Source organism: Daldinia caldariorum (assembly GCF_022478825.1).
Source record: "Daldinia caldariorum strain CBS 122874 unplaced genomic scaffold F4812scaffold_33, whole genome shotgun sequence".
NCBI lineage: Eukaryota > Fungi > Ascomycota > Sordariomycetes > Xylariales > Hypoxylaceae > Daldinia > Daldinia caldariorum.
This window is the reverse complement of record NW_025953069.1, coordinates 563-22,359: the sequence shown is the minus strand read 5'-3', so window position 1 is coordinate 22,359 and position 21,797 is coordinate 563. Positions and strand designations below refer to the sequence as shown.

General features: G+C 46.2%; 9 protein-coding genes across 9 annotated transcripts; 4 read left to right on the top strand and 5 right to left on the bottom strand.

Moving 5' to 3' along the window:
• Positions 1-227: 227 nt before the first annotated feature.
• On the bottom strand, positions 228-2,561 carry F4812DRAFT_290938 (SPX domain-containing protein). The gene is made up of 3 exons (XM_047931146.1): positions 2,020-2,561; positions 1,069-1,953; positions 228-1,004 (listed from the first exon to the last, which is right to left on the bottom strand). The coding sequence occupies exons 1-3, from the start codon at positions 2,060-2,062 to the stop codon at positions 562-564; spliced, it is 1,371 nt and encodes a 456-aa protein (XP_047785276.1). The 5' UTR covers positions 2,063-2,561; the 3' UTR covers positions 228-561.
• Positions 2,562-3,078: 517 nt separating this feature from the next.
• F4812DRAFT_290912 (DnaJ-domain-containing protein) lies at positions 3,079-5,241 on the top strand. Its single transcript, XM_047931145.1, has 3 exons — positions 3,079-3,438; positions 3,500-4,889; positions 4,947-5,241. Exons 1-3 carry the CDS (start codon positions 3,329-3,331, stop codon positions 5,064-5,066), a joined length of 1,620 nt encoding a protein of 539 aa, XP_047785275.1. The 5' UTR covers positions 3,079-3,328; the 3' UTR covers positions 5,067-5,241.
• Positions 5,046-6,924, bottom strand: F4812DRAFT_469621 (uncharacterized protein; the record flags this gene model as incomplete). The annotated part of the gene is made up of 4 exons (XM_047938890.1): positions 5,046-5,800; positions 5,863-6,087; positions 6,149-6,317; positions 6,381-6,924. The coding sequence occupies 4 exons, from the start codon at positions 6,922-6,924 to the stop codon at positions 5,416-5,418; spliced, it is 1,323 nt and encodes a 440-aa protein (XP_047785274.1). The 3' UTR covers positions 5,046-5,415.
• Positions 6,925-7,782: 858 nt separating this feature from the next.
• Positions 7,783-10,775, top strand: F4812DRAFT_448352 (uncharacterized protein). Its single transcript, XM_047935858.1, has 4 exons — positions 7,783-8,349; positions 8,412-9,801; positions 9,861-10,513; positions 10,573-10,775. Exons 1-3 carry the CDS (start codon positions 8,202-8,204, stop codon positions 10,336-10,338), a joined length of 2,016 nt encoding a protein of 671 aa, XP_047785273.1. The 5' UTR covers positions 7,783-8,201; the 3' UTR covers positions 10,339-10,513; positions 10,573-10,775.
• Positions 10,763-12,149, bottom strand: F4812DRAFT_448348 (histone H2B). Its single transcript, XM_047935857.1, has 3 exons — positions 11,636-12,149; positions 11,469-11,540; positions 10,763-11,400 (listed from the first exon to the last, which is right to left on the bottom strand). Exons 1-3 carry the CDS (start codon positions 11,796-11,798, stop codon positions 11,222-11,224), a joined length of 414 nt encoding a protein of 137 aa, XP_047785272.1. The 5' UTR covers positions 11,799-12,149; the 3' UTR covers positions 10,763-11,221.
• Positions 12,150-13,478: 1,329 nt separating this feature from the next.
• On the top strand, positions 13,479-14,513 carry F4812DRAFT_448345 (histone H2A). Its single transcript, XM_047935856.1, has 3 exons — positions 13,479-13,800; positions 13,921-14,213; positions 14,273-14,513. The coding sequence occupies exons 1-3, from the start codon at positions 13,748-13,750 to the stop codon at positions 14,332-14,334; spliced, it is 408 nt and encodes a 135-aa protein (XP_047785271.1). The 5' UTR covers positions 13,479-13,747; the 3' UTR covers positions 14,335-14,513.
• On the bottom strand, positions 14,514-15,648 carry F4812DRAFT_448343 (uncharacterized protein). The gene is made up of 5 exons (XM_047935855.1): positions 15,301-15,648; positions 15,111-15,243; positions 14,968-15,046; positions 14,864-14,905; positions 14,514-14,805 (listed from the first exon to the last, which is right to left on the bottom strand). Exons 1-5 carry the CDS (start codon positions 15,321-15,323, stop codon positions 14,783-14,785), a joined length of 300 nt encoding a protein of 99 aa, XP_047785270.1. The 5' UTR covers positions 15,324-15,648; the 3' UTR covers positions 14,514-14,782.
• A 60-nt stretch (positions 15,649-15,708) lies between these two features.
• F4812DRAFT_448337 (2-oxoacid dehydrogenase acyltransferase) lies at positions 15,709-18,000 on the top strand. Its single transcript, XM_047935854.1, has 2 exons — positions 15,709-16,580; positions 16,649-18,000. The coding sequence occupies exons 1-2, from the start codon at positions 16,338-16,340 to the stop codon at positions 17,681-17,683; spliced, it is 1,278 nt and encodes a 425-aa protein (XP_047785269.1). The 5' UTR covers positions 15,709-16,337; the 3' UTR covers positions 17,684-18,000.
• A 1,795-nt stretch (positions 18,001-19,795) lies between these two features.
• Positions 19,796-21,448, bottom strand: F4812DRAFT_464166 (adenylosuccinate synthetase; the record flags this gene model as incomplete). Its single annotated transcript, XM_047938320.1, has 5 exons — positions 19,796-19,849; positions 19,907-20,218; positions 20,323-20,437; positions 20,519-21,213; positions 21,338-21,448. The coding sequence occupies 5 exons, from the start codon at positions 21,446-21,448 to the stop codon at positions 19,796-19,798; spliced, it is 1,287 nt and encodes a 428-aa protein (XP_047785268.1).
• Between the last annotated feature and the right edge of the window lie 349 nt (positions 21,449-21,797).

Below are 21,797 nucleotides of genomic sequence, written 5' to 3'. Positions count from 1 at the left end.
CGCATTGTCGCTGACTACAGCTACTCGACTCAGGTCTGAGTTTTCTCATCTGCTGCACATACAGGTCTGTGTCTTTGCCCAAGACCCCCCTTTCTCAGGTACGCATGGGGAGGCGAATCGATCCGTCATTGCCTCGCTCCTCAAAGACCATGTAACGTCCATTCAAGCCCTTGGAACTACCCCTTACATCAAGGGAGAAACCGGGTGCAAAGACATAGTGGAAGGTCAATCCGTGAGGGGTATGCTCCTAATCAATAACAGGGAAGAAACTAGGCTACCGGAACAGCCAGCAGCTTCGGGCGCAAGATACCTGCCAGGCAGCGGACAAGTTTCAAAGATACCGTATGAGACCCACCCGATGTCGAGTTGAGATCTATCATTAGATGAGCTCAATGGATTCTAAGTTGAGTACCAATGATTGGGGGTTTCAAATTCGTCCCGAGCATGGCGACTGGGTAGCAGTTAAGTATCCGACGTTCGGGACAGCTGAGACAAATTTTCGGTTGATGTGCTCGTAGAAATTGTGCGTTTCGTAATAAAATAGATAGCATCGGGCCAACTTCACATCATAGAACAAGGCGAATCTGAATAATCCGGTCCGAATATCTCCTTATTGCGTTCGCGCTCGTTGAGTCGAATTTTTTCCTTGACCTCCTTCGGAAAGTACTCGCGAAGAAATGCGGCACGTTCGCTATCAAAATGTTCCAATCCAGCTCGCATGATCACGTCAGCTCGGCAGAGGGGGCAAAACCTCTCTCCTCTTCGTGACATTTTCACGAGACACCGACTGCAGAATATGTGCTGACAGTCTAGCCGAACCGGCCAGTACGCAACGGCAAAGCAGATAGGGCAGAGATAATCATCAAGCTGCGGAACGACCGAAATCAAATCGTTAGACATTTGTGCACATATGTCTTTGGCCACATTCCCTGCTAGAAGCCTATTGGATTGCACAGTGACAGGGAATGCCCGCGAAACGCCCAGCGCAGTTCTCTTATCGAATTCTGCCCAAATGGTTAGCGGAGAGAGGGGGAGGCATGGGGGGCAAATGCGATAGGAAAAACTTACTCTTGAGTATCTTGGTCACTGCTAGACTGTTAATCTCTTGAAATTTAAGAATTTGCAAGAGCAGAGCGTTCATATTGAGAAACCTTGTGTAAGCTTGCTGGCTGTTCTCAAGTTTGAGGCCATGAATTAACTTTCTCGACAGGACTTGATCTTGAAACCACCTGAGTTGCTCGACCGCCTGAGCGCTTGTTCTGGCGCCATGGTCGTTTTCCCTAGTAGAAAAGAAGACCCGAGCATCCAAGTAAAGCTCGAAGATACTGCGCCAGGTTTCCAAGTCTCCCCTAGCCCTCCGCCCTTTCGACGGTTTCGTGGCTTTGTTGATATCCTGACCTAGAAGACTGATCTCTTTACCTAATTTATCTTGTTCCTCCTGTTGCAACGCGTCTAAGTTCGAGACATCGGTCTGTAGAATTTCAAAGAATTCGCCATCGAAGACTAAAGGCACTTCGATCTGTTGAACAGATAAATGGTCCTCTTTTGGCAATGACACGTGGTCGGCACTAGGAGGAGGATCCGTAGGTTTAGTTGAAGCAACTGGGTGTACACTGCTAACGTCGCATACTAGTAAATCTGATGATTCCCCTGTCTTAGATACTACTTTCTTCAAAAAGTCTCTTGTAGTCGGCGTTAATTTTGCGTCTACGGCCACGCCATCTTGAAGGTGGATGAAAAATGTAAGCCTCGGACGAAAATGATTAGAAGCGGTGAGTTTTCCATCAAGGTGATAATGAAAAGCAACTACAGATGGATCCTTCTGGCTGGCAGCTAGTTGAGCCAAAGTATCCTTGTCGAGTCCGAGCTCCTTGAGTTCATTGGTAACCTTCTTGAGACATTTTTTTAGCTGGCCGTAAGGGACAGCAGAGTTGACCCATTTCTCAGGAAAGCCTAATATTTTTTTGTTTCATTTCTTTAGCAATAAAGTATGTTAGGAGAGTAAAGCTGGCAGCTTACCTTCTCTTTGTAGAGCTTTCCTGAACTCTTGAGCGAACTTCATGAGAACGGATGAGTGCGATCTATGTAGGTATGTAAGTATATAAGAAGACGGGTTACTTAGGGGCCGGCCATGTGAAGTTGTGCGAATTCATAAACAGGATTAGCAAATTTGAAAGGTTGAATGAATTAACCTAGGAGGTTGTGACAAATTAGGTATCTGGTGGATATGGAGCGCGGTATAAAACAAGTATGCTTTGAGAGAGATGTAATTATATATAAACTATTAGGTATGGAAGTATATACGTTCAGGGATATTATATATATGGTATGTATGGTATGTATATATGGAGAGAAGAGGATGAGGAAGTAGGAGGTAGTGTTTCGTTTAGTGTAGAGAAACGGGGCGAATATTCCTAGTTTCTTGTACCTAACTTTAGGTAGGTATTGTACCTACTTAAGGTAATCTGGCAAAGAACATTCGAAGTTTTACCACTAGCTCCGTCTTAGGTACTTGACTATTGCATGACGGTACTTCTCGTGGTACCTTCTACGGTACTACCTAGATAGTCTACAGGTCCACATCTGATTCGTCCTCCGATGTAATGTACCTGCAAATATATGCAGCCTTAGCAGATTCGAAGCAGTTTGCCCCTGCGTGACCACGCGACCAATTGCCTCTTGGGCTATTTTCGAGTCTGGCCTATCTGGATGAATTTTCAAATTCCTCCCCGGTGAGGGGATTCCGGCTTTAATGCATAACAGTTACTATACGGAACGAAAAGAAAAGAAGAAAAGGGAGGTTCCTTATTTGTCCCGAGCAAATGGATAACTTCCACCCAAAATAGATTTTACTCAAGAGGTATCCAATCGCAACAGGATTACTTGACCTTAGGTACTTAATTAATTAAGTACAGCATCGTCGGGTACTACTAGAGTGAACCTTAGCTTTAACAAGTGCAGTATCTGGAGGTTAGGTATCTGCCCAGGCTGGCCAGGTGGGGGGATAAACCGTAAAGTGCGCGGGGCAATTAGTGAGTCGGGGTACATCCCCACCTTATGTAAGTCGGCGAAAGTCAATGAAATTTAATACCTATCAGGTTCTTCTTACATAGGTAGGTACCTACATGTGATTGCTACTTATTACTACTTCACTACAGGTAGTTTGATACTACTTCGGTATAAGTAAATAGGTAGTCTAATACCTATACCACCTGCGATACGGTATACCGGCCCTATACGTGTATCTATCTATATAACGCCAAATCGACAACGAATTACTATAGGCATAGACATACAAACACTCCCCCAGACTTATTATCTTCTCGCCATGGGCGCACAGCAGTCGTCCCATAGAGACCCCGCGGGAAGCGATACCGTTCCTAAGAAGACGGACTACTATGAACTATTAGGAATCCACCACCAAGCTAGCGACGATGAGTAAGTAGATACCGCGTAACAAATGTACATATGAATTACTAAATTCATAATTGATTGTTAGGATCAAGAAGGCATACAGGAAAAAGGCTCTAGAGCTACATCCTGACAGGAATTACGGCGACGTCGAGAACGCTACGCAAAAGTTCGCCGAGGTTCAAGCCGCTTACGAAGTTCTATCTGATCCCCAAGAGCGCGCCTGGTACGACTCTCATCGCGATGCTATACTCCGCGGGGATGATCCGGCCGAGACTGGAGCCGCTCCCGAGTACGACAACGTTCGCATAATCACCGCCGACGAGATTTACACTTTGGTTGGGCGTTTCAACAAGAACGTTCCCCTTGACGATTCGCCGAATAGTTTCTTCACTGTCTTGCGTGAGATGTTCGACAGGATAGCCGAAGGAGAAGATGCGGCTGCAGACTGGGACGGGCTACCTCCAGTCGAGTACCCTTCCTTCGGCGAATCTAAAGACGGCGATAGCGTAGCCAGGGCATTCTATAGCAGGTGGTCCAACTTTTCTACCAAGATGAGCTTTTCCTGGAAGGAAAAATGGCGACTCTCCGATGCTCCGGACCGGAGAGTTCGTCGTCTCATGGAAAAGGAGAATAAAAAATTCCGAGAGGACGCTGCTCGCGATTTCAACGATGCAGTGCGGTCTCTAGTTGCTTTTGTCCGCAAGCGTGACCCCCGTTATGTAGCGAACACGCAGTCTGAGGCTGAGAGGCAAAAGATTTTACGGGATTCGGCTGCAGCGCAAGCCGCCAGGTCGAGAGCTGCGAATCAACAAAAGATGAATGACCAATTCGCCGTTCCTGATTGGGCACGGTCTCGGGACGATGAGTTGCATGAGGGAAGCTTCTCCGAAAGCGACGAGGAATCCGAAGTCGAACATATAGAATGTGTGGTGTGTAACAAGACGTTTAAGAGTGAGAAGCAGTATGAAGCGCACGAGAAGAGTAAGAAACACGTGAAGGCCGTCCAGCAATTACAACGGCAGATGAAAAAGGAGAACGCAAATCTCGATCTAAATCTTGATACCCCCACATCGATGTCGGTGATAGATGACGGCCGTGTAGACGGAGACGTAGATGTCGCCGAAAACAACGAAACAGATAACCCTCATTTAGAAGACGAATCCAACCAGGCAGAAACACCATCCAAAACCAACACCGAGCCTGAGAGCTCAAAAGTCATGACGGCCGACTCGGAAGACGATATCGAAGATGATGAGTATGCGTCAAGAGATGCGGTGGAAGCACGTCTTGTACCAGGGAACTTAGCAGATCCCAACCCCTTACAAGGCGAAGGAGACCCTGTTGATGATATCACGAAGAAAACAGAGGATATATCGCTCCAGAGCAGCGAGCCCACCAAGAAGGTGGGCAAAGCAAAAGCCAAGCGAGAAAAGAAGGCTGCTCGCCAAGCTACTTCGGGGCAACAGGACGATGCTGTAAGTTTGCTACTGCACCGTCAAGTCTGTTAGTTAGTTGCTAACTTGCACAAATAGACATGCGCTGCTTGTCAGAGCCAATTCGATTCTAGAACAAAGCTCTTCAAGCACTTGAAGGAAACAGGACATGCGGCGCCCAAGGCGGTCCCATCCAAGCCCACCAAAAAGCGACGGTAGATGTTTGCTACATAGGCGTTCTGGAAGGTTGTGTCAAATCAACTGGACCACCCTTAAATCTAGTAACGCTACCAAGCATTTCCCCTTCCACTCAAACCCGACTTATTCTACTATCACATGGCCTTCCTTATAAAATACGGGAGGCATTACTAAGATAATACCTATTTCCATCCCCGGTCGCCCAGTATAAGGAATCACAGCTTGCCAAAGTACTGCGGTGGGTGCTCGGATATTTGCACCATCAATAATTATCCCATAGTCCTCCATGTCCCACACCTTAACGCCTGACAATTACCTAGTGGTAGTCTCCTAACCGATCCGATAGCATATTGCGCCTGATATTCGTTTATTACTCCTCAAGAGCCGTGTCGTCATCTTCTTCGTCACTCAGAGTTTGAACGCCATCTATAGCTCCTCCAGCCTCCTCCATCTGTGCGATTGGGTCGTGGTCTGACACGTGAATGATGGCTTTACCCTGGACATGCTTCACGCTTCTCCGCCAATCCTTCCAGTCTTCCTCGTCGCGAATTAGAAATCCTATGAGCATGCTGGGATCCATCTCCTTGACATGTAGCCGCCGTAATTTTCTTGTGTGGCAGGTATTGATTTCTTCCTGCGTATAGTCGCTGGGGTCTTCGTGATAGGGTAAGGCCGGTCGTGTGAAATGCGGATCCAGGTAGAAGAAGTGGAGACCTTGGACGCCGATGAAGTAATGCGATGATGACGGACGTCCGCTACCGCAAGTCAGAAATGGTCTTATTAAATAGAAACATTTATGGGATAAAATAAAACCTACCCAGCAATACCAATCGACTGCGGCATCTGCAAGGATGCTGTAAGAGCTTCCCAATAGACAGGCGTAATCTTGTCAATACCTAGACGTGTGCCAACTAATATCACTGTCGGGTGGAAAGTCGTGCCATCAGGTTTGGCGATCTTCATGAATTTATCTTCGTAGACATCTGGTCCATCTCCCGTTGAATAGACGCGTAACGTCGGCTCGGTCGAATTCGTCAAAGCTCTGGATATTTTTTTTTTAGCCATTCTAATCCCAAACCACTATATTTTTGCTGAATACTGACTGAATGCACCTCGCAGTTGCTGAAGGACCAAACCATTCCCCCGGGTATTTTCCACACGCAGAAGCGCCGTGACGTACGAAGTTATGTATTGAATATGGTGCCCGTGGGTCATCGGCAAATAAAGATAGAATCTTGTTCTCTTCCACGTTCGGCGTATTCCTCCGCCATCCTAGATATGACTTAGGGACAATGCACCGAGGTACAAAGGTATTATAATAATGGATTGACCTACCTCGACCAAGACGATGTACTAGCATGGCGTTGGCCAACAAACTCTGGCCGGATCTGATCATGCAACCCCATCCACTATCCGAGGCGAATCCATTCTGGTCGCTCAGCTGGCTCTTGAGGCGCATGGAGAAAGACAGGGCGGAGAGGGCCTTGGGGTCTTGCGACTTGGCTATGGGGTCGAACTCGGATCGGTAAGTCATCCATATCCTGGATTCGAAATCATCAAGGAATGCGGGAGGCCAACCTCCATCTAGAGGTGCTTCGTCATAAGCGAGATAAGAATCGAAACTGCTAGAGGTAGAGTCGGGAGGAGTCTCTGGGAGTCTAGAAGGAGCTTGTATGACATCTTTAGCTGGTGATTCGGAAGTCGAAGGTGTGTCTTGCTTTGGGCTGGAGTGGTTGCTGGTGCTGTTATTATTGCTATTGTTAAGCTTGTAAGAGGACCCGAGACACCAGACCGGTTGGTCTCGGACAATATCATTAGTCGGTTCAGGGTCCCAAAACAATTGCACGATGCGTCTGCCGATATCGACCGTAGACCCCATGTTGGAATACGTTGACGTTGTGGATGACAGCTCGTTATGGTGGTTTCAGCGACTCCAAAGATACGACCGAGGCGCTTCGGCAAGGATAGCCTTTATCCAGCTGTAGGAAAAGATCGAGCGAATCTAGCGCCACAAGTGGAAACAGAACAAGATAATTTAAGGCAAATACAATGCTACGTTAGAGTTGTTAGGGGATATTGACTGGAAAGCGGTCCCATCAAAACAAAAGTTGGCTCGAATGGACGAGGAGAGAAGAGGTTAAGAGCGAGAGATAGACGATTATGCTGATGGAAGGGGTGGGGAGGGATGAAGGCTGGGATGGATCATGGATTAGACCAGTATAGCGCTTTCGAATGTCAGAAGCGCCACCATTCACGTAAAAAAAAAACAAAATGTTAGAGACGCGATATTATTTAATTGGGATAAAAAAACCATAAGAAAAGAAGTATAATTGTTGTAGCTTCAAAAAATGATGAAGTGGAAACTTGGTATCTTTGGAGACTGGGAACTTGGAAGTTGGAAGCTTGTCGGTGGCTTGTTCTTGTCAGCCAAGTCATACGGTCAGACGGCAAGGCAAACCCTGGTCGCTAAACCTTGTATTGGCCTTGTAATCGTATTGTACAATACAATACTGTACCTGTTGTACTGGCTACCTATAAGCGGGGCGAGGGGGCTTTGGGGAATGAACGATGGTGCCTTGTGACAAGAGCATGGGGATGCTTATCGATAAAACCTATTATCTATGATGATGCACCAATTACAGAGTTGACAGAGTTATGTTGACTGCATGAGATATATGTACATTAGGTACCCAGTAGGTATATACACTACAAATGTACTTGTTATATTATGTAACTTACTACATGTAGTTCGCAGCTCCCCAAATTTACAGGTATTACGAATTATTTATCACTACCTAAGGAAGTACTTAAGTTAGCACTCGCCGTTCACCATTCGTTTGTAGCAAATGACTTGACTAACTAGAGGTCCAGCATTTCCAACACCTTCCTGTAAAACCTACTTCTTACACTAACTACCGCCTTGTTCGAGTTATAAGGAGATCCTCAATTCCGTGTTGAGTACCTGTTAAAAGTCACCTATTGGTTTCAGACATGCTCTGGTCCACATTATCGTCATCAGAAAGTTGCCCGTTCTCTTTCATCCTAACTTAACTTCAACTCTTGTTCTCTTTCTCTCCCTCTTTTTCATCTCGCCCGATTTTTCAGCTTTCTTATTACATCCCATATCAAGGTCATCATCTACTATCAATCCTTACTATGGCGAAACACAAAAGAGGCGGTGCTGGCCCTAAGTTCAAGGGTCAGCGGTTCCCTCATCGTAAAAACCCTTCATTTGCGAATCGCTTAGGAGAGTATGGCGGTAACAATCCATCACCAGGCTTCCAAAGCTTTGTGCGACCCCACGGTATCTATCCTGCCCCGGATCTCTTTGGAACTTGAATTTTAGATCTAATACTACTACTTCAGGCTACACGCTTGCCGACGAGGCTAGGAACACGGCAAACAATCGCCGCGGCGCTCGTGGCAATGACGCAAAACTGAGATATAAGCCTGTTACGTTTATTAGTGCTGGTTTCATGGATCCGCTTGAGGATCTCAACGTACAACTTACCACTTCGAATAAACCGCGAGAAAGCATAAGTCTTGCAGAACAGATCCCTATCGCTGCATCTCCTGTAGTAGATATTAGCCTATCTGAGGACCGCATTTCGCCTTCTCCTGATGAAGTGCCATCCCGCGTCACACAACTGCCTTCCACATCACATTCGCATATTGATCCGAGCAAGACTTCAACGAAGGATCATAGGCGCCCTGCAGATCCTGAATCCGAGCATGATGGAGAATCCAGCGAAGAAGTTATATTGTTTAAAGGCAGAGATCGTGTTCGCAAAGAGCCAATCTCTCCAGGAGTCAAAAATGAGACTGACGTCGACTCTTTGAAGCTACACGAATTAGGCATAGAGCTAGAGCAAGTCATCGAGGAGACCATTCACCCAGAACCAGCGAAAACAAGCCATGTAGTGAAAGATGACTACATACCTCTGAAAGGCAAGCCAAAGACCCGTAGCCGACAGCGTAAAGCAAATCAAAGCGCTACATCGGATGAAGAAGCCGCTATCATTGCGGATTACATGGCTAATATCAAGGATTGGGGAGTGGGAGAAGAAGAAGAAGATGATGATGATGAAGACCAACATTTAGGAATCGGGTCTTATGGTTTTAGCGTACTGAGAGATCTCGGTGGCACTGATAGCGACGCTATTCCCGACGAAGTCTCAAGTGAAGCCGATACGGATGGCGTCTCAGAAGACGTGGAAGGTGAAACCGACGAGGAAACCCGTCGACGTCACCTTGAAGCTAAGGACGAACGCATAGCACGTGTGCTTGCTAAACAAGAAGAGCTAGGTATTGACGGTGATGATGTATTGCTTTTCGACGGGGAAGCTTCAGATGAATGGGTGGCATCTCATCCTGTCCCACGTCGCAAAAGGAAGGGCAATTCAAAAGCTAAAATCATCCAAAAGAAAGGTCAATATCCAAGTGCAACACAGATGGCGGATGCATTTGATGAGTTAGATCTTATGGATTGGCATCGACCCAGTCTCAACAACATTAAGAAGGGATTACCAACATTCGACCTATCAGACTCTGAATTGGAAGAGGCTATGAGATTAACCCATCAGCGGGACCGCCTTAAGAAGGCAGAGAAGAAGAGAGCACGCGAAGAACTACGATCGCAAGGCCTACTTGGGAAGAATGCCAATCCCAACGACCTTCGAATTAAGTACCTTGGGGGTATGTCGCTAGATGATCTTGCTAACGAACTTGAGGTTTTTCTCCTTAGTTTTAAAGAGCAGTAAGTCGTGATAGTCCCGTCGATCATTCAAAGCATGAAGCTATGCTAACTTTATCCAGACTTATCCTACCGCCATTCGACAGGGACACCCGTAAAACAGTCCACGCCTTGGCCAACAAGTTCAAGATTAAATCGCAGTCCGCAGGTAAAGGCAAGGATAGATACCCAGTCCTTTATCGCTGCAAGGCCACGCTCCCGTTTGACCGAGTCACATTTGACAGGACATTCGGTCGTGTTAGGCAAACCTGGTTCCCTCGTGTCGACGCCAACCCGAAATTGGTGGACGAAACCAGAATTCTTAAGCGAGCCGAAGCCCGAAGCGGCAAGTCGCGCTTCAAGAGCTCCCTAACTTATCGCGAAGGAGATATTGTCGGACAAAATGCTGTTGAAATAGGCTCAGAAAATAAGGGTAGGACGATGTTGGAGAAAATGGGTTGGTCCAAGGGCATGGCCCTGGGAAGTGAAGAGAATAAGGGTATTATGGTGCCTATTACGCATGTGGTCAAGAAATCCAAAGCCGGACTTGGAGATGCCTAAAAAGGAGTGTATTCACTGGTATTTGGCCGATTGTAAATTTACAAACAGAACATTACATTACGGGGCTAGGGCATTGATGGCGCATACTATTCTTACGCGTATTGGGATGTTAGACATGCGTGGCTATCCAAGCAACAGAGCTTAGAATTCAACTTTTCATCCTTTCCATCGGAAACTAGGATGTAGGTTAGCTATATATTGAAGTGCAAACGAGACAAGTGGTTAAATAAATACCATGAAAAGCCTAATAGACCCAAACGGAACCCCGTCCTGGTTGTCTGATAAAGCAGTCTTGGGGTTTAAACCTTCTTCATTCGATAACCATCTATAGTATATTGTGGCGGACCCGAAGATGTGTCCAGTTTGTACCGTATGAAATATTATACGGGGCTGGCAGTATGTATTAGGTCGCAAGAGGAACCAAGCTGAATTTAAGCAAACACGGACAGTTAAATCAAGGTGTTATACGTGTTCGAACGCAGGCCAGACCTCTAACTGCCCCGCACATCACCCAACCAGATATGCCGACAAATTATCTTACAAAACACACAAAACCAATCAAGACAATATGGGATGGGAAGACCTTTAGTATTAGCATTATTCACGATGTTTAAAGATGAAACTCAGGGCGTTTGTTCATATGCAGATTCATTCCGAAACCCTATCGGGAAAGAGTATTGTACAACCGCAAACCCCAGACCGTGTTGTGCGAAGACATTGCCCCCTTAGTAAAAAGCAAACCATCCGTAACGCATTATTGAGACTCCCGTATGTGGGGACATGATGAAAAACCAAGTTTTGGCTGAGTGAGTCTCGTTCATGATGCCAAATCAGAAAAAAGTCCCATGCCCAAAAGAGAAACCAGACGCAGAAAACCAAGCACTTATTTCGTGGATGACGAGTACTTGGTGACCGCCTTAGTTCCTTCAGAGACGGCGTGCTTCGCAAGCTCACCAGGGAGAATCAGACGGACTGAGGTCTGAATTTCTCGGGAGGAGATGGTGGACTTCTTGTTGTAGGCAGCAAGTTTGGAGGCTTCGGTTGCAACTCGCTCGAAGATATCTGAAATGTCGTTAATACAAATAAATCTTCCACATTCACGCGTCAAGCACGTAGATGATTTGACATACCATTGACGAACGAGTTTAAGATAGACATGGCACGGTTGGAGATACCAGTGTCGGGGTGGACCTGCTTGAGAACTAGTATAAGTTAGCAATTGACCTGATTGATAAGGGCTGCGACGCGTCGGAATACTCCAAGTCGCGTCTAAATCCAGATTGAGGATGCAACTTACCCTTGTAGATGTATGACGAGTATGTCTCCTTGCGGGCCTTGGTGCGCTTCTTCTTCTCGCCAGTAGCGGCGGTCTTCTTGCCGGCATCCTTCTTTTCGGGGGCCTTCTGAGCGGTAGCCGGGGCCTTGGAGGCGGGCTTCTTGTCGGCAGCTTTGGGAGGCATGTTGGATGATTAGAGAATAAAAATCGAAAATGGGGTATAAGTTGGTATGTTGAGTGAAATGTAAAGATCGGAACGAATCCAAATATTTGTTGTGCTGGCAGAAGTTAGAGATGGAAGATGGAGAAGAAGTCAAGAGATGTTCGACGGAGAAAAGGTGGTGGGTGGGAGGTCCTTTTGTATTGGCCCCGGGCGCTAGCGTGATTACTGATTTGATCCTCGTCAGGTTGGACTGATTGATCTTGCCTTGTACTACGCGGTCGCACGTAAAAAAAAAAAAAAAAAAAAGAGGTACGCTCCAGAAAGTACATCCCTGGGGAGCGGTGTCTAGGTACATTAGTGGTATCTGCCCCACTTTCTACAAGGTAACGCCAGTAAACGCGATAGAAACCGTTACGCGTTTTCCTACGCATAGGCCATAATGATAACAGTGTTAAGTGAATAAAAAGAAAACCCCTCTAGCCCGGCATTTTTTTTAGCAGTTTGTACTTTGAATCAGACATGGATAAGTCCATTCCCCAAAACAAATGACGAAAGAGGAAATGGTTTGAATAATTGATATAAGCTCCAACCAATCAGATAATTTAGATACTTTCGAATTTTAGCTTTTATCTACCTCTCATAGCTACGCAACACAAGTACCTTTTATCAATTATCATCCATCTGCCGCAGCTCGTCTCCCCCCTCCCCCCCACAACTCCGTACCGGCTGCTAGCTGTCCGCATAGCGCCATGTAAGGACTACATCCTATCAGATCGGTATAGATTCACGGAGCTCGACGCCTTCAGATCGGTCACATGCACAGTATTCGGCAAGGTCGAACAGTCCACATAAACCCGTAGCTCCGGATTACAAATTGAATCCGAATCGTGGTCACGATACTCCGAACTCACCTAATTCAAAGCCCGAGCCCCGTTATATCTCGGTCAAACTGGAGCTCTAGAAGCTGTCCGGGCCTCCGTAAATACGGTAAGCGTCGGATCCGATTCTGCTATGGTTACGGGCCCCAGTTCACTACAAAATTTTGAAGCTATAATAGAAAAATGGCATATATTAAACCCATGTACGTATAAACATAAGACATACATAGGCCAACTTTATTCTATATAAACGTACCAAATTTCATAGGGGGGGAAATTCCCCAAAGTTGACAACCCAGCTAAAGTTTAAGATATAAAATGGTAAACTTAGTATGAAATTGAAAAGGGGTAAGAAGAGCTAAACGGATCAGCTACATAGCAGTTATTTTGCAACGTAAAGGCGACGACGATAATAATAATGCGGTTGATTTAAGAAACGAAATAGAACGGATGAAGCAAAAGGCTAAACAAAATGGTGACCAAAGTGTGCACACTCGCATTTTCTAACCGGAATTTGATCCGCAAAGCGCAAAGCTCCAAGGAGGGAAACTTAAAAATGATAATCAGACGAAATTAATGGAGGGCATTCCAAGGGGTAAGGCGCGTATTTTACCTTTGGATACCGGTCAAAAAGTCAAAAAGTTGCGAGATCTCATGTAAGTAACATCATTTGGTAGCGTGGGTTATGATTGGGTCAATGGCAAAATAGTGATTTAATTGATTTATTATTCGACGGCCCTGAATGGGACTAGCGGAGCCCTGCTTTTTCCAGTGTTCCTTCCTTGCATTATTTTTCTACCGAACCCGCAGCTCCCCCGAAATTCAGCCCAATGCGGACTAGGCGCACAATCCACTCTATTTTCTGGTGATCAGTGATTCTGATTTCCAGGACGCGACTAACAATACTTAAGCAGCTCTCCCCCCACCACCATTCAACTTCTTCCTCTACTTTTCCATCTCTTCGTATCAACTTCATCACCCACAATAAAAGTATTTGTCTTCGCCCTCATACGCTTTTAGAAAGCATCAGTCCATCGCGACCTACATTTACCAAGTTATTCCCAAACTTTTCAAATCCAAACCCTCATCAAAATGACTGGAGGCAAGTCCGGCGGCAAGGCCAGCGGTTCCAAGAACGCGCAATCGTGAGTTTTCCCGCTACCTTTCCAATTACAACGCGCCTGGGTTGGGTTTTCGATCCAAAATAGACGCGTCAATTGCCAACATTTACCGGGATAACATTTTATCTAACATGTTTCACCTAGACGATCTTCCAAGGCCGGTTTGGCTTTCCCCGTCGGTCGTGTTCACCGTCTCCTCCGCAAGGGCAACTATGCCCAGCGTGTTGGTGCTGGTGCTCCCGTCTACCTTGCTGCCGTTCTTGAGTACCTTGCTGCCGAAATTCTCGAGTTGGCTGGCAACGCCGCCCGCGACAACAAGAAGACCCGTATCATTCCCCGACATCTGCAACTCGCCATCCGAAACGACGAGGAGTTGAACAAGCTTCTCGGCCACGTCACCATCGCCCAGGGTGGTGTTCTACCCAACATCCACCAGAGTATGTTCTATCTCCCTGCTACTTTACCGAACATTTTATATCTGACATTGTACCTTCAGACCTGCTCCCCAAGAAGACGGGCAAGCCTGGCAAGAACGCCAGCCAAAGCCAAGAATTGTAATTTGGCATCGTTTTCTGTTTTCTGATTGGTCGTTTGGGACGTTTCATGAACCATGGGGTCACGGCAGGGCACGGTTTTGCTTTTATGCGTTAAGGGCTGTACATTACAGGCACAATCCATCGAGTAATGGACATGAATGAGAATATTTTCTGAACAATAATAACCTAAGTTTTTCCAATGCCTTGTCCTAATTGATTTTAATTTGATGTCCATTGCTTCGTGACGTAGTATTCCAAACTAAGTCGTCTATTATGCTTATACAACTTCTGCATTCTATTTCTCGCTTATCTTCGCCTTGCAAGAATTCCCACCTTTGATATTTGAAGTTTTGGGTAATTCCAGGTACTTTGAATTCATGAATCTTTTTTTTAGTGTCTAAAACTCCCGTATATTACAGGTTCTATGTACAGATCGGCAATGACCCATTCCCTTGCCAGTTCTGTTGCCATTAAAATCTCAGCGGCGGTGGAGCTGTTAGGCATGTTAGCATAATTTCAAAGACATCCAAACGAAATGTGTATGATCTTACGGTCAGTGTTGTGTACTGGCAAGTTTCTCTCATATTTGGATCCTGAGTAAATGATTAGCATTGCAAAGTCCATGTCGCGGGCCATCTCTCAATTCGCAGCCTACCTCCTGGTGCTGTAGGTGGGCGATATGGATCGGGGTGCTTCCACGTCTCTAACAGTTTCTCTGTTTCGCTGAGCAATGCCTGTAATATCGAGCGGTCAATCGGTATGTCTTTTCCCCATAGTGACTGCAAGAGACACCCATACCCTTTGTTTCCTGACGTCCGTGACATTTCGGTTCGCTTCGAAGAGGGATCGGATATAAAGAGCTTGGCCGCGCCATAAGCTTCGATGCACAGCCCAGTCAAGAGCCAGCTTTAACGAGCGGCGGTAAAGCGACCTTGGGCACGATTTTATTAGCGCATAGACAATATGAACGGTACTCAATTGGCCTTACAGCGCAGCTTGTCGGTTCGACATAGTGAGGTCTTTTACTCGTCGTTGTGATAGGTGCGATGTGCGCGGCCCGGTTCATCAGCAAGCTGCTGCGGCCAGGAGTTCCAGCTGCACCAAAGCTTGCGTCTACGATATATTCTCCAGGGAGAAGAGGGAGTGGGAAGCTTCAACGGCGCAGTCGGCGGGATGGTGTTGTGCCCGTGTTTTCAACCTGAAATTGTTGGAAATCCCACGCAGTTAATTGGAACTTCCCAAACTCCCCCAAATGGAGGTAAGGTAGCCAAGGTCTCCACATCCATTATCGGAGCCGGGATGACGTTTATCCTCTCTCTATTCTTGCGTCTTTTGGGACCTATGATTACGTCCAGATCCACTTCTACGGATTGCTAGGTACAGATTATGTCTAGTGGTTTTTTACATGTGCGAATTATGAGGTAAGTACCTCAATTACGCCACAGTACATACATGTACCTTTTCTGCCGCTTTTTGTCCCTTCCAGCAGGGGGGTTAGCAGCTCAGCAGGTTGTTTTTAGCAAGTACCTACATGACCTACATGTAGGTAGCCAGGTAGCAGTTAGATGTCCAGACTCCACAGAAATACCTATATGTTAGCTGTGTAATGGGTGAGTACCTATTGAACCTAACATTTCCGATGCGCAAAATAACCTAGGTCCTGGCAAGTGCTCCGTACAATTCCATGATTTGAGGGAACCGCGACGGAAAAAAAGGACCACAGCTTTGCCGGAAACATGGGAGCAGCGGATCGTGTCTGAAATTTTTTGGGACCTTCTCCTAAATTCAAAACCGAGAGATAGCGATTAAATAACACACCTTATTGAATTCTTGTCATTGCAGGCTTCGGCAGCTGATAAAGAAATAAAAATAAAAATAAAAACTTAGCTATTCCTACTTCCCACTTCCCACTGGGTGTCCCAGTCCTTACTTTCTAATTTAACCTCTTCCTTGTCACCTCCGTATCTACCAAACATCTCCCGGCTACACCCGTCCTCCCGCTCGAGCTGTAACCCACCGTTCAAGATGATGTCGAGACGGCTTCAAACCGCCGCGCGTGTCCTGCGCCGGCCGATGCAGCAGCAACCTTTACGAGGAACTATTCCTCTGCCGCTACTCATGACGCAAGTTCGCACCTACGCCCAAACCATCGTTAAAGTCCCACAGATGGCAGAATCAATTACCGAGGGTACATTAAAACAATGGAACAAGAAAGTCGGTGACTACGTCGAGCAGGACGAAGAGATTGCTACCATTGAAACCGACAAGGTAATTGAAAATCCTACGCCCGTCTTATATCTGCTGTAGTGCGGACATTCTAATATATACTTTTGTAGATTGATGTCGCCGTCAACGCCCCCGAATCTGGAGTTTTAAAAGAACTGCTTGCCAATGAAGAAGATACTGTGACCGTCGACCAGGAGATCGCAAAGATCGAGGCCGGCGCAGCGCCCGAGGGTGGTGCAAAGTCTGAGGAGCCGCCGAAGAAGGAGGCGGCCACAACTGAGTCACGCCCGGCGCCTTCGGAGGGAGAGAGCAAGCCTGAGCCAAAGTCGGAACAATCTAAGCCACAGCCGCCCGCGGCAACACCTAAGGAGCCCGCACCGAAACAGCCTCAACCAGCAAAGGACACTTCGGCCAGCGTTGGACCCGTCCTGGGAAGCCGGGAGGAGCGCCGTGTCAAGATGAACCGCATGCGACTTCGTATTGCTGAGCGCCTAAAGCAATCACAGAACACTGCTGCATCTCTGACGACTTTCAACGAAGTTGACATGTCGTCACTGATGGAGTTCCGCAAGCTCTACAAGGAAGAGGTGCTCAAGAAGACTGGTGTGAAACTTGGTTTCATGAGCGCATTCTCTCGTGCGAGTGTTCTGGCGATGCGGGATATCCCTGCTGTCAACGCCTCTATCGAGGGAGAGAACGGTGGCGACACTATTGTATACCGCGATTACGTCGACATCAGCGTGGCTGTTGCCACTGAGAAGGGTCTGGTCACTCCGGTTGTCCGTAACGCCGAATCTATGGATATGGTTGGTATCGAGAAGGCTATTGCGGATATGGGTAGAAAGGCGCGGGATGGTAAGCTTACGATTGAGGACATGGCTGGCGGTACATTCACCATCAGCAACGGAGGTGTGTTTGGCTCTCTCATGGGCACCCCCATTATCAACCTGCCACAGAGTGCTGTGCTAGGCCTTCACGCCATCAAGGACAGGGCCGTTGCAGTAAATGGGAAGGTTGAGGTCCGACCCATGATGTACCTCGCCCTGACTTACGACCACCGTTTGCTAGACGGCAGGGAAGCTGTCCAGTTCTTGGTTAAGGTCAAGGAATATATCGAGGATCCCCGCAAGATGCTCTTGGGCTAATTTCGATGGATGCGTGGAGAGGTTTATCAATTTATTACTGTAAACAGGTTACATCATCGGTAGAGTGTATAGTATAGCGGTCATCCTGTCGGTATGCTCGTGGAGGTACCTTCGAATAAATATCTTTGAATAGGCAACGTTGTAAATTACACGCCCTTGCTCGGTTGTTGATGCTGAATGTGGATCTCCTGCTAGCTAGCTACTCAACTTGTCTTTGTAGATGAATAGATAGATGGATAAGCTGCGTGACTTGATAATAATATAAATAGGTGGTGGAAGGGTTAATAGGCCTCGCAATTTCAAATTTGTCTTTTATAGGGGATATCTTTGCTTCGTGATTTTCCACTTGACTTTTATATATAACTAGTAACTAGAACGAGTTTTAAGGTGCTGGAAGTAGATAGACTATAGTAGTTGGCTATGCTACCAAGAGCATGGTTATGGGACAGATCTAGGACTTACCATTTAATAAGTTCTGGGAGGAAATTTAGCGATAGGCATACGGACTGCACGTAAATAGATTAAAAATATACGCAAGGATAATGATCTGAAAGTAGCTGCTAGCTAGAAACAAGAAACATATCAAGTCTTGAATTGGTCACTCCAGATACTTCACCCAACTCTCAAGCGATATGTGCCTAGTCCAAACTGATAGAGACCCGTCTCTCAAATAAAAACAGGTGGACTAGAGGGTATTTCTATAGGTTTGGGAGACATGCTATAGATGTAACTATCACGAGAAATACAAAACACCCAAGGTGGCAACTTTACCAGCCATAAATCCATCGTGTTTTATAATCCGCATACGGTCTCTCGACAATCTACCTATGTACTGTTGCCCAATAGCGAAGGAAATACTACCTCTATAGAACTATCGGCCGCGTTAGCAATCACGGCAATATATTCAGGCTACTATAGCAAGCCGCTTACTTATATGGTGTAATCTGCAGTATTAGAATGGCCCGATCAAGTTGTTCTTAATCGTACCCCTAATCAACCAATAAGTGATCAACCATCTATAGCATATTAACAGTGCCAGGAATAATGTGCCTAGCATGTACTCGGGACTGCTGTATCGTCCCTAGTCTTGTAAAGCTGGCAAGCAAGCTAATCCCTATGCCAACAGCCCCTTGCGGATCCGAGAAATCCTTATAGGTGGAGATAGAACATGTTGCCGTGTAGGTATTTTTACGAATTGTCAACGAGGTGAAAGATTTAGGGATGAAGACCTTCGTTAATTGTAGTAAGAACCTGTCCCGAGGTAGACCAGAATGTGGATAAACAACTTCGTTGTTCCGCAAGGAACTCTAACCAAGGTAGGTCCGTGAGCCAGAGCTATGGTACATACAATTATACGCTTTGTATTTCCTGCACAAACACATCCTTAGTCTTCTCATGTCTGACATAACCTTATGGGCCAGAAAGCCTGGAATACGCCACGGAGTCTCTGACATGCTGAACATCATTGATACGTGGTTTCAGGAGAGGTATTCAGCTGGATTAGGTGCCTACCTAAGGGATATGGGTTGTGCCGTATACTCAGTAATGTTCCTAGCAAACCAACCATGGGATAGACGAGGAATTGCCTCTATGGAAAGGATTGCTCAACTTCATCTTATACCCAGCTTTAAAATCTACACAGGGCTAGAAGAGAAACCCAACATCACAGCTCGCTGACTATTGCCACTGAATAATCCAATGTCTGCTGCTCGACATCTCCATCACTAACATTATCAACACCTTCATGAACAACCTGTCGTCATGAAACATATCAATCTAAGATCCTTTGATACCTACCTAGGTATCAGGTATCTAGGTAGTCGAGATGGAATTAACTCGCACGAATATACCTACATACTCCAATAGACAATATCGAAATGCTATAGGCGGCGTGTTTGAGATATTAGCAACTTAATGGAGCTAAGTACCTAGCGTAATATAGTATGATGAAATTCGATATTGGTATATTATTCTACTTGCTGTGTTTGACTCTAGCTCATTCCACTCATGGTATAAGAGATCTATTCATAGAGACCGAAAGCCCGGCAGAAAACCGCCCCGGGGCAATAGTACGGCCATGGCGGAACTGGATCTGTGCCTTGCTCCTGTGATTTAAGGACGATAGATCATGTCCTCACGATCAGGACCAGTGCCGATCCATTTAATCTATTATTCTGTCAGCACTCTTTCTTCCAGATCCAGCAGGACATTGATGATGCTAACCTTGGTTTGGAGGAAGTTCTCGATGTACTCGATGTAATCTCGTGCCTCCTTAGGAAGTCCTGACCACTCACGTATCTTCGTAATGCTAGTGTTCCAACCAGGGAGTTCGTGATATACAACTTCGATATCGTCAAGGGCTGACAAGTCAGCGGGGAATGAAGGCAACTCTTCCCCGGTCTTCTTGTTTTTATATGCGATTGCCACCTTGATCTTATCGAACGTGTCTAGGACATCAAGTTTACTCAATTGCAGCGAGTCATAGTCATTGACTGCACAAGAGTATTTCAAGACAACAAGATCCAGCCAGCCGCACTGATAATCACGTTAGTCATCGCGAACCCCCCAAAAAACACGGGTAATAGGATTTCAGCCGTAGGGAATGCGCCTGTTCCAAAACAAGTACATGAATTGCTTACTCTTCGCTTCCGGCCCGTGGAGACGCCAATTTCACCACCTAATTGCTGAAGCTTTGAACCAACATCACCGGTATCTTCGGTTGGGAAATTTCCGGAACCAACCCTGGTGGTGTAACTATTGCCAATCAGTCATAACATCCCTTGAATCCCCCAACAGCAATGGGGAGGTTGGAGTTGGGGTTTTGTGTTCACTCACGCCTTAACAACACCGATGACTTCCTTAATATTTCTTCGCTTAAGCGCGAGGCCTGATATAATACCACCTAGACATGTGTTGGAGCTGGTGACATAAGGATAAGTACCGTAGTCTAAATCGAGCATCAGGGCTTGGCTACCCTCGACAAATATCTTGGCGTTCTTATCCTGAGCATCCTTCATGAAGGCAACAGCGTCAATGACGTAGCTAGCGAGCTTGACGCGATACTCCTTAAAGCGTTCAATCTCCTCTTCAACGTTATATTTCAAAAGATCACCGTAACGCTTTTTATATCCGGCAGCTAGCTGTCGCAGTTTGCGTTCGAAGAGCTCCACGTTGTACATCTCCGCAATACGTATACCGCTTCGTGCTGCCTTGGTGCTGTAACAGGGACCGATTCCTCGCTTCGTAGTACCGACCGCATTAGAACCTAATTCGATTTCTTCAAGCCCATCAACGGCAGCATGCAAATCGAAGTTGATGTGGCATCGGTCGGAGACGAAGAGGCGTTGACTGGCATCTTTGATGCCTTTCGCCTCTATGTCGGCAAGTTCCTTGAAGAAAGAGGGAACGTGGAAGACGACAGCAGATCCGATCAGATTGATACATTTAGGCGAAACGAGACCGGACGGGAGCAGGTGAAAGTCATAAGATATTCCCTTAGCCTTAATAGAGTGTCCTGCATTGTGACCGCCCTGGAGAGAGGTACGTATTAGCCATGTAGGAGTAAAGAGGGAGCAAGGTCGAGAACATAGCCGGCATAAGATGCTCCCTGCTTGTCACGCACTGTAAAGCGCTGAGACAGATGGACCAACTTACAGCGGCACGGGCACAGATTTGGGCCTCAGCGCAAAGAATATCCGTCAGCTTACCCTTGCCCTCGTCGCCCCATTGGCTTCCAAGGCATATTGTAACGGAGGAAGAAGACATGTTGACCGAGAGAGACAATTCGGGGAAGGGAGAAAGGCTCGGAGAAGGACGTGCCGAAGTTCAATAACGCCGTGAAGGAAAGACGAACGGCCGAGATAAAGATCGGAGTTTTCACCCTTACATTACGTGCGTGATTAACTGAGATTTAAAATTTTTAAAACTGGCCCGGGATCGGGAACCGTAATAAAGCGCGATTTATTCGAATAAATATTAAAATTTGTTAAAAAAATATAAAAAGTTTAAAGGAAATTAAGAAATTAAGAAATTAAGAAATTAAGAAATTAAGAAATTAAGAAATTAAGAAATTAAGAAATTAAGAAATTAAGAAATTAAGAAATTAAGAAATTAA